Source organism: Leopardus geoffroyi, chromosome C3 (genome assembly GCF_018350155.1).
Source record: "Leopardus geoffroyi isolate Oge1 chromosome C3, O.geoffroyi_Oge1_pat1.0, whole genome shotgun sequence".
NCBI classification, from domain to species: domain Eukaryota; kingdom Metazoa; phylum Chordata; class Mammalia; order Carnivora; family Felidae; genus Leopardus; species Leopardus geoffroyi.
Window position 1 is genome coordinate 48,887,804 of NC_059338.1, and position 16,178 is coordinate 48,903,981.

Here is a 16,178-nt window from a genome sequence, read left to right on the forward strand (position 1 = left end):
ACTTGGCCTCATCTTGTTTGCTGATCTATTTCCAGCATCTGGTGCACAATTGTGTAGTAATATCCTACCCGACATGCTACTCCTAGTTTGTGAGCTGGCCTAGTGTAGCTTCCTAACTATATGTGCCTGAGGTTTACTGTAACACAGGCAGCAAAATCAGATTGCTTAGATGCAAACCATTTTTATGTTTTAGGAAGCCTTTGTAGCTTCAAAAGTGTTACGTCTGGATATACGTTGGAGTTTTAATTCCAAACTAGATAAATTATACCATTATTTGAGAAAAAAAAATTCTCTTTCTTTAGTAGTCCAACTACTTGCTGCTGTTGGGGAAGAAGAAGCTTCTAGGTTACGTACAAAGGCTTTGTGCCACTGTTATCATTTTTTAAAAAAATATAACTATGGTTTGAAGGACATTTAATACCTGGGTTTCATTTATGAAGGAAAACAAAACTGCATTACAGAAGATTTAAATAAACAAGTTAGGACTGACAAAACAAAATTAGTTGAATCCCATTTTTTAGGGTTGTTACTCTCTGTTCTTTTCCTAAACTTATTACTAAAATACTTCATAACAGCATATACTTTCAAGTTTCTCTGTGAAATGGTTTTGTGTAAGAACTACATTAGGGGACTGAGGGAACAGGAGCTCCTTGATGTAAACACCCTAAATGAATGATTTAACTGAAGTCTAAATTAAGAAACACAGTGAGGCAAATGTGTATTTCAAATTGTTTCAGTTGAACCATGTATTTGGTTTTACTTCAATTGTCTTCATATTTTTTAGGGCCCTATACATTTGCATATTTTTAGAGGTGTGTTAAAATATAAGATAAGATCTTACTGTGGGCTTTTTGCCTTCTTTTAACAAAGTTTTTCTTCTGAGAACACCTTGAATAGTAACAGCTCCTGGATATAAATGCACTGCCAAATCTTCTGATTCTGCGGAACTGTAACAATGGAATGAAGAAAAGAACATGTAAGAGCTTTTGGGTACAGTAGTTACAAAGCAGGTACTTAAATGAAATGTAACTGCTCTTAATGGTAAAACTTTGTTACTGTATTCAGAACAAGAAGACACTGACAATTATAAAGGTTTACTGATATGAAATTTATAAACTGTCACAAAAGTTTAATCAGGAAGTTATTAAAGTCAGATGGTTAAAAACACACTTTATGACATATTTGAACAAGCATAATTTAGAAAGAATAGAGCAATTCACTTTAGTGAAGATTAAATTATGGATTTAAGACTTTTTCTTCTTTTTTTATAATGTTTGTTCATTTATTTTGAGAGAGAGAGAGAGAGAGAGAGAGAGAGAGAGAGCGCGCGAGTGAGCAGAGGAGGGGCAGAGGGAGAGAGAATCCCAAGCAGGATCTGCACTGTCAGTGCAAAGCCTGATACAGGGCTTGAACTCATGAACTTTGAGATCATGACCTGAACAGAAACCAAGAGTCAGAGCCACACAGGCACCCCCAAGACTTTTTTCTTCTTACATGCTACATTGCATCACTGCTGTAAACTTTTTTCCCATTAGAAATTTTAAGTCTTGGTAGGAAAGATGAGGATTCTTTTTGTTAAAAGTATTTAAGCATACAAAACTCTAAATAAAAATAGCAGAAACTCAAAAAAAGGAGGAAAGGGAAAAGAAAACCCATGCTTATATTAATTCTAAAGTAGATGAGAGAAGTAATACAGGCAATAACAACATATTTAAAAAACTGGCGTACTATGATAAATTTTAATGACATTTAAATGCTGTCAATGTGTAAGTGTTTGGTTATAGCCTTATAGCCTAACAGCTCTCTAAGGAAGGAATAACTACAAAACTCAAGATTTCCTTTTCATATATCTTAAGAAAACCATCACAAAATAATCAAACATTTAAATATCTTTCCCCAATGGACTTAAGGTCCTATATTTAAAACAAGAATAACTTAATCTGTCATTCTCTGGTGATCTGACATGATCTGCAGAATTCCTACAACACAGACAAAAACTGTGCAGTTTGCCAGTTTATCCCTTTATGATTATTTAGGTGTCTTCAAAGTGACTTAAAAACCTAGAGACCACTAGAAATTTCATGTTAGAGCTGTTTATATTCAGGGAGGTATACACAGAGAGATTAGACACCAAATTGATATAAAGTTCACTTTTGAAGTTGGCTATTCTGTTGTAGTATGAGGTGGCTGATTACCCGTTACCATTAGCCTCCAGCCCCCAATCAATCTAACATTCTCATTTCTTTCCGCAGCTAATATGGTGCAGAAAGAGACCTGGTAAAACTACATAAACACTGAACAAACGGAAGTTGAAACGAACAAATATTTACTGAAATAGACTTGTCTAAATTCTGGACCTGCAGTTTATCTGAAAAATTCTTAACAAAGATAAAATGAATGGAGACTTATTAGCAAAGTAAATGCTATGACAGTAAGTAGCCTTTGAATAATAAGTGGATTTTTATATTGCTCATCCAATAACTAGCAGCATTAGAAAGACCTGTATGGTTACAAGGCTACCAACTTGGAATTATTTTGCAACTAGCTCAGTGGATCGGAAAGAGAAGTCCAAATTTCTCTCTAGATTAAATCTCGGAAAGCAAGTTTTCTTGGGTATTTTTTTTAGTTGATAAACCAATTAGCTGAGAAAGAACAGAGATACTGTGAGATTACACCCATTAAGCCAATCACCACCACCAGAGGGGAGATCTGTGACCCCTGGATGCAGGGGGATTGTACCTGCTGGCCTTCATGTGGCTTCGATAGCCATTTCGTGCCACTCGTGTCACCGGGCCGAGAGAATGGTATAATCTGTTCCTGTTGGATTCCATTATAAATTGTATATATTACATATGCTTTTATTCACACAATCATTGATACCTAGAACAATATAATTTCTTCCTGTAATATAGCTTTCTAAATCCTTTCTAAATCTAAATGTGGTGGCTCCTTTCTTAAGCATGCAGCATAGATTAAAAAAAAATGTTTTCTTCTATTGATTCTAGATATACTTACAGGTGTTAGTATATACTATACATTTTATATACATTTGCTTTCATAAATCTGCTAAAATAATGAAAGTTATTTATAACCAATACTATCAAAACCTGGAAAATACTTCGAAAACCCTTTTGTTTCTATTCCAGTTCTTCGATTCCAGTTCAAAAATGGTATCTGGATTTATATAAATAATTCATTTTTATTATATGTCCCTATGAAGACACCTAAAAACGATGTGGGCTGTAAACTTAATGTGGCCTAAACATCTTATTTTCCTCTCTATCCTTTACATTAAATCCAAGAAAACTAATAAAGGAGAGGAGATGGGTAATAAAAGCATTATTTTATTTCTACATCAACTGAAATAAATGATGAAGCCAACAAATGATAAAAATGGTTTGAATTCCTATTTATCCAAAATGGCATGTAATACTTAACAAAGGAAATAAACACACACATAGAAACACCAACACGTCTTTGCCTGGGAAAAGCCAAAAGTAGCACTGTTGGGAAATGTTATTTAAAGCAAAAAGCATTACTTTAGCAACTTAGGCAGCAACATACTTGACGTCTCTGTAGTAAATAAGAACACAGAGTGATTTAACATTCAGAGTGCTATTTTCAAATCCACTATCTACAAGCAGTATTTTAAACATCCTCGTTCTTTATTTACTTTTTGTTATTCCACGTCTGAATCTTGCTGAGAAGCATTAATTTGCTCTCAAAATGTTCCAAGAGCCACAGATTTACACTTGGCGCAAAGACAGATTTTTTTTTAGCTGAAAATGTCTGCAAAGCAAAACATGTGTCATAAAAGAAATATACTGTTTTGAGATGTGAAGGTAACATCGTTACATACAGTCTTCAGAAGTAACCTGCTGGGACGAGGACGGACAGATTACTGAACACGACACCGTCCTGGTTACTCACTCACTTATAACTCATTCAAACTGACAAACATTTTTTCCATTAATATTTTTTATCTAAAGATTACAGTATACTCTATAACCAACATATGATGCTCTTCCTAGAGGAAAAGAACTAAAATGACTTGTACCGACAGCATGCCAGAGGCAACTCTCATGTTTTTCTCGTTTCACGCAAACCTTAATAAAGAGACTGAATGTAAAAGCTGGAAGAGAAACAGTATGCAAAAACAAGGTAAGATCCCCCCAAAGCAAAGAGTAAGAGTTGATAACACTGACAAGTAGCGTAGAAAGGCTTAAAAACACTTTGAAATGTTGGGTTTACAAACAGCATGTTAATCACATAATGGAGAGAAATCGTTACGAAGTTTCATCAAGAACAAGAATATAATTTTCCAGTTCCAATATAGTTTAATTTCAAATGTATAGTTAATAAAATTATTTTCTATTAAGAAGTGACTGATAGGGCGTTAGGTAAGTATTTTCAACTCCATACTCTAAATTCAACCTCAACTACACTCTGCTGCTTAGAAACTTAGGATGTTCAGTTTACGTACAAAAGGGGGCAATTATTTTGGCAAGAGTCATGCATCTTATAAATCCGAAAATGGAAGAACTGAAATGGTCAAAGACAATGTAAGAGTCCTAATGGATATTTAGTAAATAAATTATTTGCGCTGTTTGGCTACATTTTTAAGGAGATCTTATACTGGCAGATCAATACAGCATGGGATCTGCTGCAGGAAGAGCACAACTTCCACTACTTGAAGCCCTAAAGAAAGGAGAACGGAGCGTGACTTAGAGCATTTCAGCATAAATCTGTGTGCTGTATGTAAACTCTGAGTTGCTGACAATTTAAACTCAAACTCTAAGCTGCTTTACTTATAGTATAATTTAAAATTTACTAAGTCCTTTTGCCCCTGACAAGGTAGCAGAGAATGAAGTAGACCATTCTATTAAATGCCTTAAAACCACTGAAATGAACCAGAATTTAAGGCAATAATTTTACTTCAAACACGTAAGTAGGTAAGGTGAGTATGATTGGTTATTACTGTTTTAAAGGTACTAAAATTCAAATCCACGTGTCAAGGCACCAAATAAACATATATTTATGAGCTAAGACTCAATTCCAGACTTAAATATCAACTTCTAATTTCTGCCACCAGTTGTAAGCTTATAAATAGTCCCTTCCAGATATGTAACAAATTTTATCTGTTAAAATGTTTATGATCTTTTAAGAAAGACCAACTCAGCTCAAAGCAGTTCAAATGGACAATTTTTCTTACCTCTCAAAAGCAGGCCATGAGGTCTCTTCACTTAGTTCAGAACCATCACTACTACCTAAAATCAAAAGTTATTCTAATTTTAAACATCAGAATTAGTTTAAGTTTTGTATTTTAAAAATAAATTTTCTAATTGTACTTATAAAATGATAATCATGTTATCTGTGGGTGAACATCCACAAATTAATTCTTCATTCTTGTGTTACTGCTGCGAGGCTTATTCTGCAATACACTGGAATATAGTTAACAAGACCACCAAAAATGACAAAGAGCATAAAACACTTTTGCAGGTCTACTTATAGCTCAAATGCATTATGTTTATAAACAATTATCTACCATCAGAGAATGTACATAAGAATAAAACTTTTCAAAATTTCAAAATTTTGTCATAATTTAAGACGAATATAATTGTGAAACTCTTAAGAGGTTTGCGATATACTTCCTTCTCTTTGTATTCCTTTAAAAACCCATTATTGCCTTAAGGATAAGAAGCTTAATGAAATTCCTCTCTTTCTTTCTCTCTTTCTCAAAAATAAATAAACATTAAAAAAAAGAAGTTTAATGAAATTCAACTTCTGCCTTTACAGGCAAGGTAGAAGAGGATGGAATCCCTAAATTAGAAAGAAAGAAATAACAATGGTGCCGTAACAATGTAAAAACTTTCTCTTTGGCCAGAATAGCAGCTAACATACAAAGTTTTAAATTAGCTAAAGAAAAAAACTGAGAAGAATAAATCTGCTTTTAAAACAGCTTACACTGATTTAAAAGTTATTTTAAAGATAATTCTGGCTCTCAATAAAATTGATGATTAATGTATCCCATATGTATCAGGTTAAACTGTCCATCAGACTTTCATACCAGTGTTCCATGACAGACTCAAACTCCAATGCTAAAAGGTATGCATTATATGTGATGGATTAATACCTCGTCTATGTACTTAGAGTGGCCCTAGCTATATACTCTCCTCGGAAGAGCTTAGTTAATATGCACTGAAATAATTTTCTGGTCGTGTGGGTCAGATGAGAAAATGCAAGTGTTCTGTTAGTGGCGGTAGGGTATTCTAGATCATCTTTTGATTTGTAACATTATGTGGCAAAGACTGAAAACTGAATCATAATTAGTATGACTTATTTGTAGAAAATATGTTTTTCCAGTCCACAGTGGATATGCTTCTCTTGGCTAGGCAAGACCACTTCAGGTTATCTAAGATATCTGGACCACAGAGGCCACTGTCCCAAGCACTGGTGAATTTCTCTGCAGTACTTTCTCAAAACCTCTACGGTACAGATTGATATTATATGTTAAAGTTACAGCTAAGGAAAAAACCCTTTTGTAATTATAAATTGTGTGTGTATGTGTGTGTGTGTGTGTGTGTGTGTGTGTGTGTATGTAACATCTACCATCTAGGGTTACAGATTTACTTTCTTTCCAGAATATACAGTTTTAAAACAAAAACCTTGCAAGGTACTGTCTATGTCTAACATTCTTAATTTACAAACAAGGATGTAACAATCTTTATTGCTTATCCTCTTAACAGCCTTAGAATTAATAAAAAATAAACACAAAGGCAAAAATTAAAATAGTCTCTTCCTGTTCTAAAAGAAAGGCCTATACACTGAGACACTAACTGTAACTGAATAAAATAACCAGATAAAGAATTGTCCTGTGGTAACAAAAAGAACAGCTATAGAAAGTAAAAGCCACAAATAAACTAAAGAATTTTCATTATAAAACTTATGAGGGGGAAAAGTGAAATAATATGTCTACTTGAGAGCTGTAATTTAAAAAATTATTATTTTTTCATTTAAGTGGAATGCCAGATTCCATAGTGTAACAAATTTTTAACGGGGAAAAAAGTTCTTCCTTTCTCTTTTGCAAAATTATTCTCTGTATTATTTTTCAGATTGAGGTTGATACCTGCATATAGACGACTTACAGTATCAACAAAGAGGTACTTCAGGTGGCTAATCATTGGTCTTGTATTTTGTGAATTTTGTCACTATTTAATCATTTGCATTTGTCAAAGGGGGAACTTTGGAATTAAAAAACTGAATGGTGCCAGAAAGCTCTAAATCAATTTTGTTTACAAGGTTTGGAACTCTCAAAGGTTAAGGAAGTCAATATGTTTAAGAAAATGAACTCCTTCTTGGATTTCTTTCTATTGACTGTTCATCAATACTAAGATGATCCTATTAACAATTGGCATAGCCCTTGACCAACCTGGTACTTAATCAGAGAGGAAGACATTCTTCTCCTTTAAAAAAATAAATCAGTATTTATGAAGATTTTTCTAATTATCAAAAGAAATAACGCTCATCTAGGGGCGCCTGGGTGGCGCAGTCGGTTAAGCGTCCGACTTCAGCCAGGTCACGATCTCGCGGTCCGTGAGTTCGAGCCCCGCGTCGGGCTCTGGGCTGATGGCTCAGAGCCTGGAGCCTGTTTCCGATTCTGTGTCTCCCTCTCTCTCTGCCCCTCCCCCGTTCATGCTCTGTCTCTCTCTGTCCCAAAAATAAATAAACGTTGAAAAAAAAAAAAAAATTAAAAAAAAAAAAAAAAGGAGCAAAAAAAAAAAAAAAAAAAAAAGAAATAACGCTCATCTAAAAGATTCAGAAAATAAATAAGTTTAGGAAGTAAAAACAAATTCCTCATCTCCCTTTCCAGTATGGTCCTGATTTTCCAGTCCCCTTCACGGTAACTATCTGTATTTCTTCACCTCTCATTTTCCAGGCTACTCCAATCAGGACTCCACCCACATTATTCTATGAAGCAACTCTTATCAAGGTCACCAATGACTTCTATCTTGCCAAATGCACTCATCAATTCCCATTCTTATGTTTTCTTTTTCTTGCATTTGATAGTGATACTTCCTTCCTCCTGAAGATACTTGTCTATTGGGCTTTTCTGATCCCACACCCTGATTTTTATTCCTACTTCACTGGTCCCTCCTTCATATTTCCTCTGATGGCCCATCTTAAAAAAAAAAAAAAAAAATCAGACCTCTAAACATTAGTATGTCTTATTTATTTACACTCTCTCCCTTGGTGAACTCAACCAGTCCCGTGGCCTGAAATACTATAAATATGCTAACTCCTATACTTGTATCTACAGACCTAATCTTACCCACTGAGCTCAAGTCATATATTCAGTTACCTACCTGACAACTCCATGTGGACCAAACATGTCTAAAACAGAATTCCCAATTCCCCAAACCCAGTCTTCCTTCACAAATACTTCACCACCTACAAATGACCGTTCTTCTGGTCTTCTCTACTATGGCAACAGTGCCACTATCTAACTAGCTGCTTAATCCAAAAGACAGGGAGTACACCAACACTGCCTCTCTTTCCTCATTTCTACAAACTGCATGAAGTAACCAATTCAACCAGTCTACCTTCTTTTCCCACCATTTCTCAAATGCTTCCCCTTTTGGAGTCAAAACCATCAAGCACTTTTTTTTTTTTTTTTTTAATTTTTTTTTTTTTCAACGTTTATTTATTTTTTGGGACAGAGAGAGACACAGCATGAATGGGGGAAGGGCAGAGAGAGAGGGAGACACAGAATTGGAAACAGGCTCCAGGCTCTGAGCCATCAGCCCAGAGCCCGACGCGGGGCTCGAACTCACGGACCGCGAGATCGTGACCTGGCTGAAGTCGGACGCTTAACCGACTGCGCCACCCAGGCGCCCCTTTTTTTTTTTTTTTTTTTTTTTAATTTTTTTTTTTCATCAAGCACTTTTAAAAACACCATGAATTATTAACTTCGGAAGCTACTAGTAATATGATCCTATATCTAATTGTTAACTTTGCTTTTATCAATTTTTCTCTAAGTATAATAGGATTAATGACTCTTTTTTTCCAGCTGAGTTTGATTAAAAGTCTCATTGTACATAATTTGGAATCATCCCAGAGAAGTATTTCTCACCTATTGATATTCCACTAGAAAGAGTAGAACTTTCAGCGTGGCCTCGAGACGGTGCATGGGGCTCCATGACGCTATCATCTAATAGATGTCTTGGCCCTGCATTTGGGAACGTTGCACTCTTAAACTCTGCTGTGTTCATTTTATGAATGAAACTGGAAACAAAGAGAAATATTTTTCATATCTTTTATTACTGTTGGTAGTTCAAAATATAAAAGATACTCTTATATAAAGAGTCAGGACACAGAAGATTTACCTGCTATCCTGACCTGACTTCTGAACTCTCATACTAATGAACACACAGATTTCACCATGAAAGCCTCAAACCAGCAGTTTAGGGAAAATATTTTAGGAAACCAGGCCAAGCCTATATCTATCTATATAACAGACAATACCTTAATTTCACCTTAAGTCTCAGGTCCATTAAAAAATTGTTTATTTACATTTGCTTTTGGAAAATAACTATTAAATTTTCACAAAAATCATGGCAAAGGTGAACTATGGGCCCCATTTTGAGAAAAGTCTTGCAAAGTTAATGATGTTAAACAAAAAACCAGTTTCCTTTTATGTTTAGGAATAAAAGGAGTAATTTTTATAAACCTTAATTTATGGCGACTCATTTTGATTAAGACAAACAATGACTGTCGTGATACAAAGATGATAATTTAAAAGGAAAATGGTATACTGCTTCCCTGAATTATTTACGATGATGCTCTGTAATATAGTTCATTTATCTCCCCCAAATGTAAAGGCACTGTTGGGAGAAGCTTATTTCCAAATTAAGGAAGAACTAAATGCTTTTAAGCAAACAAGATATTTTACTGAATCAGAAAAAAACTATTGTTATACAAATAAAACTATGCAGGACACTATTTTAACTGATAAAATATCCAGAAAATAAATCCAACTAGAAACAATTCAAAAATCTGAAAAGATAAAGTTAAAGATGCTGACTTATAACCCAAGCTATGGCACTTCCTATGTCCGTGGGGAATCAGGTTCCGAGGGGATGGTGGCGTCTGCGGTAGCAAGGCTCCTTCAGCTGCCACGCTTTTTCTTCCACTTTGTGGAGATGCTCCTACTTCGGGACCTAAGAATTAAATGTGTGTGTGTGTGTGTGTGTGTGTGACAGAGAGAGAGAGAGGGAGAGAGAGAGAGAGAGAGAAATTTTCAAATGGTTTCAAAAGAGTGTTTTCTTTTTAATCCCTTGATAGAAAATTTAAAATGTGGTTTAAATAAAATAATATTGCTAATTCTATTTAAATGACTGAACATTAAAATATATACTTTCTGCTTAAAACACAAAATCCAAAACATATCAAATCTGTTACGTCCTATCTATTTTATTGCATTAAGCAGGCAGTAGAAGCATTTTCCCCCACTTACAGAGGAAGAAGAATTAGAAGAGACAGGCTCAGGATATCACGTTGCACATAAAGCCTGAACTAATCAATCACTCAGCTCTCTGAGTCCTGTAGCTCAGTGCTCATTTCAGTTTGCACACTGCTTCTTTCTCTTAGTTTCAGTTTTCTCTTAGAGAAAGAGAGTGTAGGGCAGGGCAGGTCAAGCATTCAAGTTGGAATTTTAATCTATATTAACATCGCCAGGCTTATGGGAATTTAAAAAAATAGAACTTGAAAAGTACACAGATTTGTGAAATATCACTTCAACAATAAAAACAAAAGCAAATTTAAGAGATTAAACTGCCATGTTTTCCTCTGCTTGTAAGCCTCTCCTAGATATTGTCATGGCTTGTCTCCTTGCTTCCTCCACATCTTATCAGATCAGCCTCCAAATACTTCGAGGGGATGCGGTATTATGAAGCTTAGGGCCAAAGTCTGCCTTTGAAATTACAAAAAGGTGCTTATTAATAATTTCTTAAATAATAGCCAATTATCTCCAATTTTTCATTTTTAATTATCTGTGGTATACATATATTATCCCCATTACAATGCGACAAGTAAATTAAGGAACTGTGACTATTTTTTTAGTATTTTCAGTATGTAGCCCAGTATTAAAGTGAAATTTCTAAAAAGTCAAGTCACTAAAACTGACCTCTATAATTATTCAAATTAGTAAAATTTTCCACTCAGACCCCAGAAATGCCTAATGTAATCAACCTTCATTGCCTAGGACAGTGTATTCTTAATAATAAAAAGAAGAGATACTCATAAATACTTATCTTTTTTTTAATTTGTTATCTATTTTTCTTGATTAGTTGGCTTGTTTGTACATTACTACAAATTCCAAATAACAACTTTAAAAAAAAATTTTTTTTAATGTTTATTTATTTTTGAGAGAGAGAGAGAGAGAGAGAGAGAGAGAGAGACAGAGCACTAGCAGGGGAGGGGCAGAGAGAGGGAGACACAGAATCCGAAGCAGGCTCCAGACTCTGAGGTCTCAGCACAGAGCCTGATGCAGGGCTCGAGCCCACAAACCATGAGATCATGACCTGAGCCAAAGTCAGACACGCAACCAACTGAGCCACCCAGGCACCCCTCAAGTAACAACTTCTTAAATAAAAAACAAAAAAAACCCAAACAAAAAAGTGATATATTTTAATATCAAAAATCAACTTTTGTGTCTATTATAGAGTGTGCTAAGTATATTTACTTTGAAGCACATCCTTTCTTATTAGGTTATCTGATTTCTTATTCAGTCATCAGAGAAAACTATGCACCAACCTACTAAATCTTCTCTGGAAGCAGCAGAACGTGGTGTGCTGGTCCCTGGTTCTATCTTTAATGAAAGCCTGCATTTTAAAAAGAAACAAAACACATAAAATATTAACATTTGACAAAATAACGTTAAGATTATGTATTTGTTCACAAAAAATTAAGCATTTTTATAAAATAATCTCAACTATATATTTTTCTTCAAGAGCAATCTTCAGTAGTAGTAAATTTCCTATCATCTTCATACAAAAGCTGATCTTACGGTTATTCTAGGAAATATTAGGGAGGGGAAAAACATTAACAAGTTATAATTAAAAACAGAAAAATCTTTCCAAAGTACCCCAATATTGCCAAATGGTTCAATGTATTTAAAGATTTTTGATGAATGACTACAAAGTGATAGAACTTGAGGTTATATTGATACCTGACACTTCAATTCAGGAATTTTCATGTATGTTACTAAATGTATCATGCAAACACTTCTAGAATCTTTGCTGGATGGGTTAATGGCTTCTCTAGAACTGAAAATTTGCAAAACACCCCCAAAAACCAATTCAACTTCTTAAAAAATCTTCAATAATAAAAAGGTTGTCTGCAAAATTCCTAGTATATTCCTGTCCTAACTCAAAGTTTATTACCTGGTACTTAAGTTCATTTAGGATAATATATCCAGTTTTGAGTTCCACAGCAGTAAGAGATTAGGACTCCTATCCACGGAAACTTTCAGGAAATAGAATAATAAAGCAGTTGTAGAAAACACCTTGGTATAGTCCACAAAGCCTATTATTACTAAATATTTGTCTAAATATTAATATTTTTAAAAAGCATTCTACCCACTGGAGTTGTTTTTTTTTTTTTTCTTTTTTTTTTTTCAACGTTTATTTATTTTTGGGACAGAGAGAGACAGAGCATGAACGGGGGAGGGTCAGAGAGAGAGAGAGGGAGACACACAGAATCGGAAACAGGCTCCAGGCTCTGAGCCATCATGAGCCATCAGCCCAGAGCCTGACGCGGGGCTCGAACTCACGGACCGCGAGATCGTGACCTGGCTGAAGTCGGACACTTAACCGACTGCGCCACCCAGGCGCCCCTGGAGTTGTTTTTTTTTTTAATGAAATTGTAGAATGCAAGTGATATTCATCATGATAAATCTATTATAGGTTCTTAGCTGATTTACTTGATTACCTAACAAGGGAATTATATATGATTATATTCTAATTGTTTGACAGCGTAAAATACAGCACTGAATAGATGTACAGTTAATCAGAACTCTCTGCTCTTTTTCTTTTTACACAGCAGTTTAATTATTTGGGCTACAGAGTGTACTGAATTCATTCATTTTTTTTTTTAACATTTATTTATTTTTGAGACAGAGAGAGACAGAGCATGAACGGGAGGGAGGGTCAGAGAGAGAGGGAGACACAGAATTTCAAACAGGCTCCAGGCTCTGAGCTGTCAGCACAGAGCCTGACGCAGGGCTCAAACTCACGGACCGCGAGATCATGACCTGAGCCGAAGTCGGACGCTTAACCAACTAAGCCACCCAGGCGCCCCGTGAATTCATTCATTTAATAAACAGTTATTAAACACCTGTTTTGTGTTGGGCACTGTGCTCTTTGCACTGAATGTAAGAGAGACTAAGGGCAGACATGGTGTCCCTGCCCTTCTGAAGCTTACAGTTTAGTAGGTGGGGGACACGGAAGTAAACAAAATAACTACAATTTCTTAATAAAGAACTGCAAAAGAGAGGAACAGAAAGGAAGCCATGGGTGAATCACATTGCTCTCAGCACTATAAAAAGCATCTTAAAGCACGCAGTGAGGTTAGAGTGTCAGTTGCCTGTGTCATCATCAAAACACCATCCAGTAATAGTGCTGCTAGTTTGCTGAGAATAGATATGTTCAGTATTAAAATGAAGTAACTTTGAAAGATTTTCATGCTGATTAAAAAACATGCATGTGGCAGCTCTTTCTGCCCAAGGGGCCTGTCCCTGTGCTTCGATAAAATCACTTTTTACACACCAAAACAAAAACAACCCCAACAAACAAACAAACAAAACATGCATGTAATTTGTATTATCTATACTGGTTGCCTATATAGATGAAGATGCCAAAAACAGAGGCTTTTGGATAAACAAGGTGTCATTTTTATTTAAATCTCTTTCAACATAAAAACCATTTTTTTAATAATTATTTTAATAGCTCTTATCTTAAAATGCTGTTTTTCAGTACACTGAATTAGTAGGTTCATGCATCAGAATTGCATCTTTAAAAATAATCTTCTTCAGTCTCCCATATGAGGCCAACAACACAACACCAAGGGACTTGTTCCCCCAAGCAAAAACAGTTTCCCTCTCTATTCCTTTGGTCAGTCCATCCCCTGGAACACCTTTCTTCACTCTTTATGTGGAGACATCTCCCACTCCCCTGTTAAGATTAAGCCTCAGGTGACAACCGTCTCCTGAAGCTGTTCACGTTTCCTTTTTCCTCATTTTTCCCACTCAAAAGCTGAGTTAGGTCTCCCCCCACGTCTGCATTCCCACAGCACCCTGGGCATATCTCTATTACGGTGATGTTTGACGTGGTTTGTAGTCATCTGTTTTGTGGATGTGTTTTGTATTAGACTGGATTTCTTAAGGGCAAGAATAAGATTTTGTTTTTATAACCCTAGCAACTAGCATAATAACTCACCTGTGGCAAAAGCTTAGTAAATATTTATTAAAATGAATATAATCAGAAGGCTCTTCTGGTTCTAGCTACTCATGAAAACAAAAATCAGTACAATAGCATCAGCTTTCCTACAAAAATGAAGGTATCTTATGTCAGTTTACAGAGATTTAACACTACTTAGTGGCTTATTGGGCTATTTTATCCTTTTAGCAAAGTAAAAATCAGCTTACATAAACACTTTATTATTTTATTTTCACAGCAGTCAATAACAATTCACCATCCTCTATAACTGCAACAATTTCTTAGACTTCACCCCTACTGAATCGTTTAACTTCTTTTATTTTTTATTTGTATTTTTAAAAAGTTTTTATTTATTTATTTTGAGAGACAGAGAAAGAGAAAACATGAGAGGGTGAGGGGCAGAGAGAGGGAGAGACAGAATCCCAAGCAGGCTCCACGCTGCCAGCGCAGAGCCTGACGGGGGCTCAAACTCACGAACTGTGACATCATGACCTCAGCCGAGATCAAGAGTTGGACGGTTAACCAACTGAGTCACCCAGGTGCCCAAAATAGTTTAACTTCTTTTAAATCTAGTAAGTTTGAGCCAGGTATAGAAATTTTTAATAACTACTTAATCATATTTTGAGTTTTAAGATAATCTTCCATACCTCACTGGACAAAACATGACTGTTTTATGCTATGTCAGTGACTAGAGCTGACACAGAAGAAATAGTGGTCAATACAATATACAGACCATCGGACTAAAGAAGCTCACAACTTAGGGCGGGACAACAGATTTATGAAAAAACTCCAGCCTTGAAAAGCGGGTTCAGTGACCTCACATATTTTCAAATGAATTACTATGTACAATCTGTTATAAAATAAAAATTGATACAGAAATATAAAGTGGTAATATTACCAAATGGGGAAACAGATAGCAATAACGGTTTTTAAACATTAGTATAGATATATTTAAATATATAATACCTAGAGCTTAATACATTTAGTCTTTAAAGAAAAGTTATTTCTCGTTATTTTCCAGAATTTTTAGCCTTTTATTGGTGCTCTTCAAGAACTGTTGAAACTTATGCAACAAGGAAGTTGATGAACACTGTAAGAAAATTTTTATATAAAGCATTAATATTGAAAAATAGCCTAGTCTTTCACCTTGGTAAGTTATAAAGTAAGTATGCGTAAAAAATATTTGTGAAAGACAAAAGGTAATTTGAAAGCTTGGGAATAATTGGCATAATAAGGCTAAGCAAAAATTTTTTTTATTTGAAATTAACAAAGAAAGTCATAAGAAATATCAGAAGCCCCAAGGGAAATAAATAAGCTCTTTATCCTCCCATCTTTTGAAAAAAAGAAACAAAAAACACTGGCAGTTATGATTACATGCAGCATACCACTGAAAATAAAAAGGGTTAATAATTCAAAGATCCTTCCCACCTTGGGCAGTACTGTGGATGTTAAGGAGAAGGAAACGGATGACGGTATTTAAAAGTGCTTTTTTAAGATCTTTAGTGAAGGACTTGCTACAATAGAGAAAAGGGTAAGTGTGGTGTTGGACACGTATCTCTAACCCAGAAGTAAAAAAGTTCAATTACTCTCTCCATCCACAAAAATAACTAAAAACAAATTCAAAGATATGTCAAAAATTACCATTAAAAAAAGGAGTAATTTTCCTATTTGTAGACTGTTTCATTA

At 35.0% G+C, this 16,178-nt stretch overlaps 1 protein-coding gene across 12 annotated transcripts in view; it reads right to left on the reverse strand.

Annotated features, from left to right (window-relative positions):
* RALGPS2 (Ral GEF with PH domain and SH3 binding motif 2) overlaps positions 1 to 16,178 on the reverse strand; it is a 201,014-nt gene that overhangs the window by 54,563 nt on the left and 130,273 nt on the right. For 6 of the 12 annotated variants that reach the window (XM_045452758.1, XM_045452759.1, XM_045452760.1 and 3 more), the window contains 6 exons: positions 11,812 to 11,879; positions 10,082 to 10,217; positions 9,131 to 9,282; positions 5,213 to 5,267; positions 2,740 to 2,817; positions 842 to 947 (listed from right to left, as the gene is read on the reverse strand). In XM_045452758.1, coding sequence (XP_045308714.1) covers positions 842 to 947; positions 2,740 to 2,817; positions 5,213 to 5,267; positions 9,131 to 9,282; positions 10,082 to 10,217; positions 11,812 to 11,879 — 595 coding nt within the window. Of the gene's footprint in view, positions 1 to 841; positions 948 to 2,739; positions 2,818 to 5,212; positions 5,268 to 9,130; positions 9,283 to 10,081; positions 10,218 to 11,811; positions 11,880 to 16,178 lie in introns of those variants that run through there. The other 6 variants (XM_045452761.1, XM_045452762.1, XM_045452767.1 and 3 more) reach the window with 2 other exon arrangements.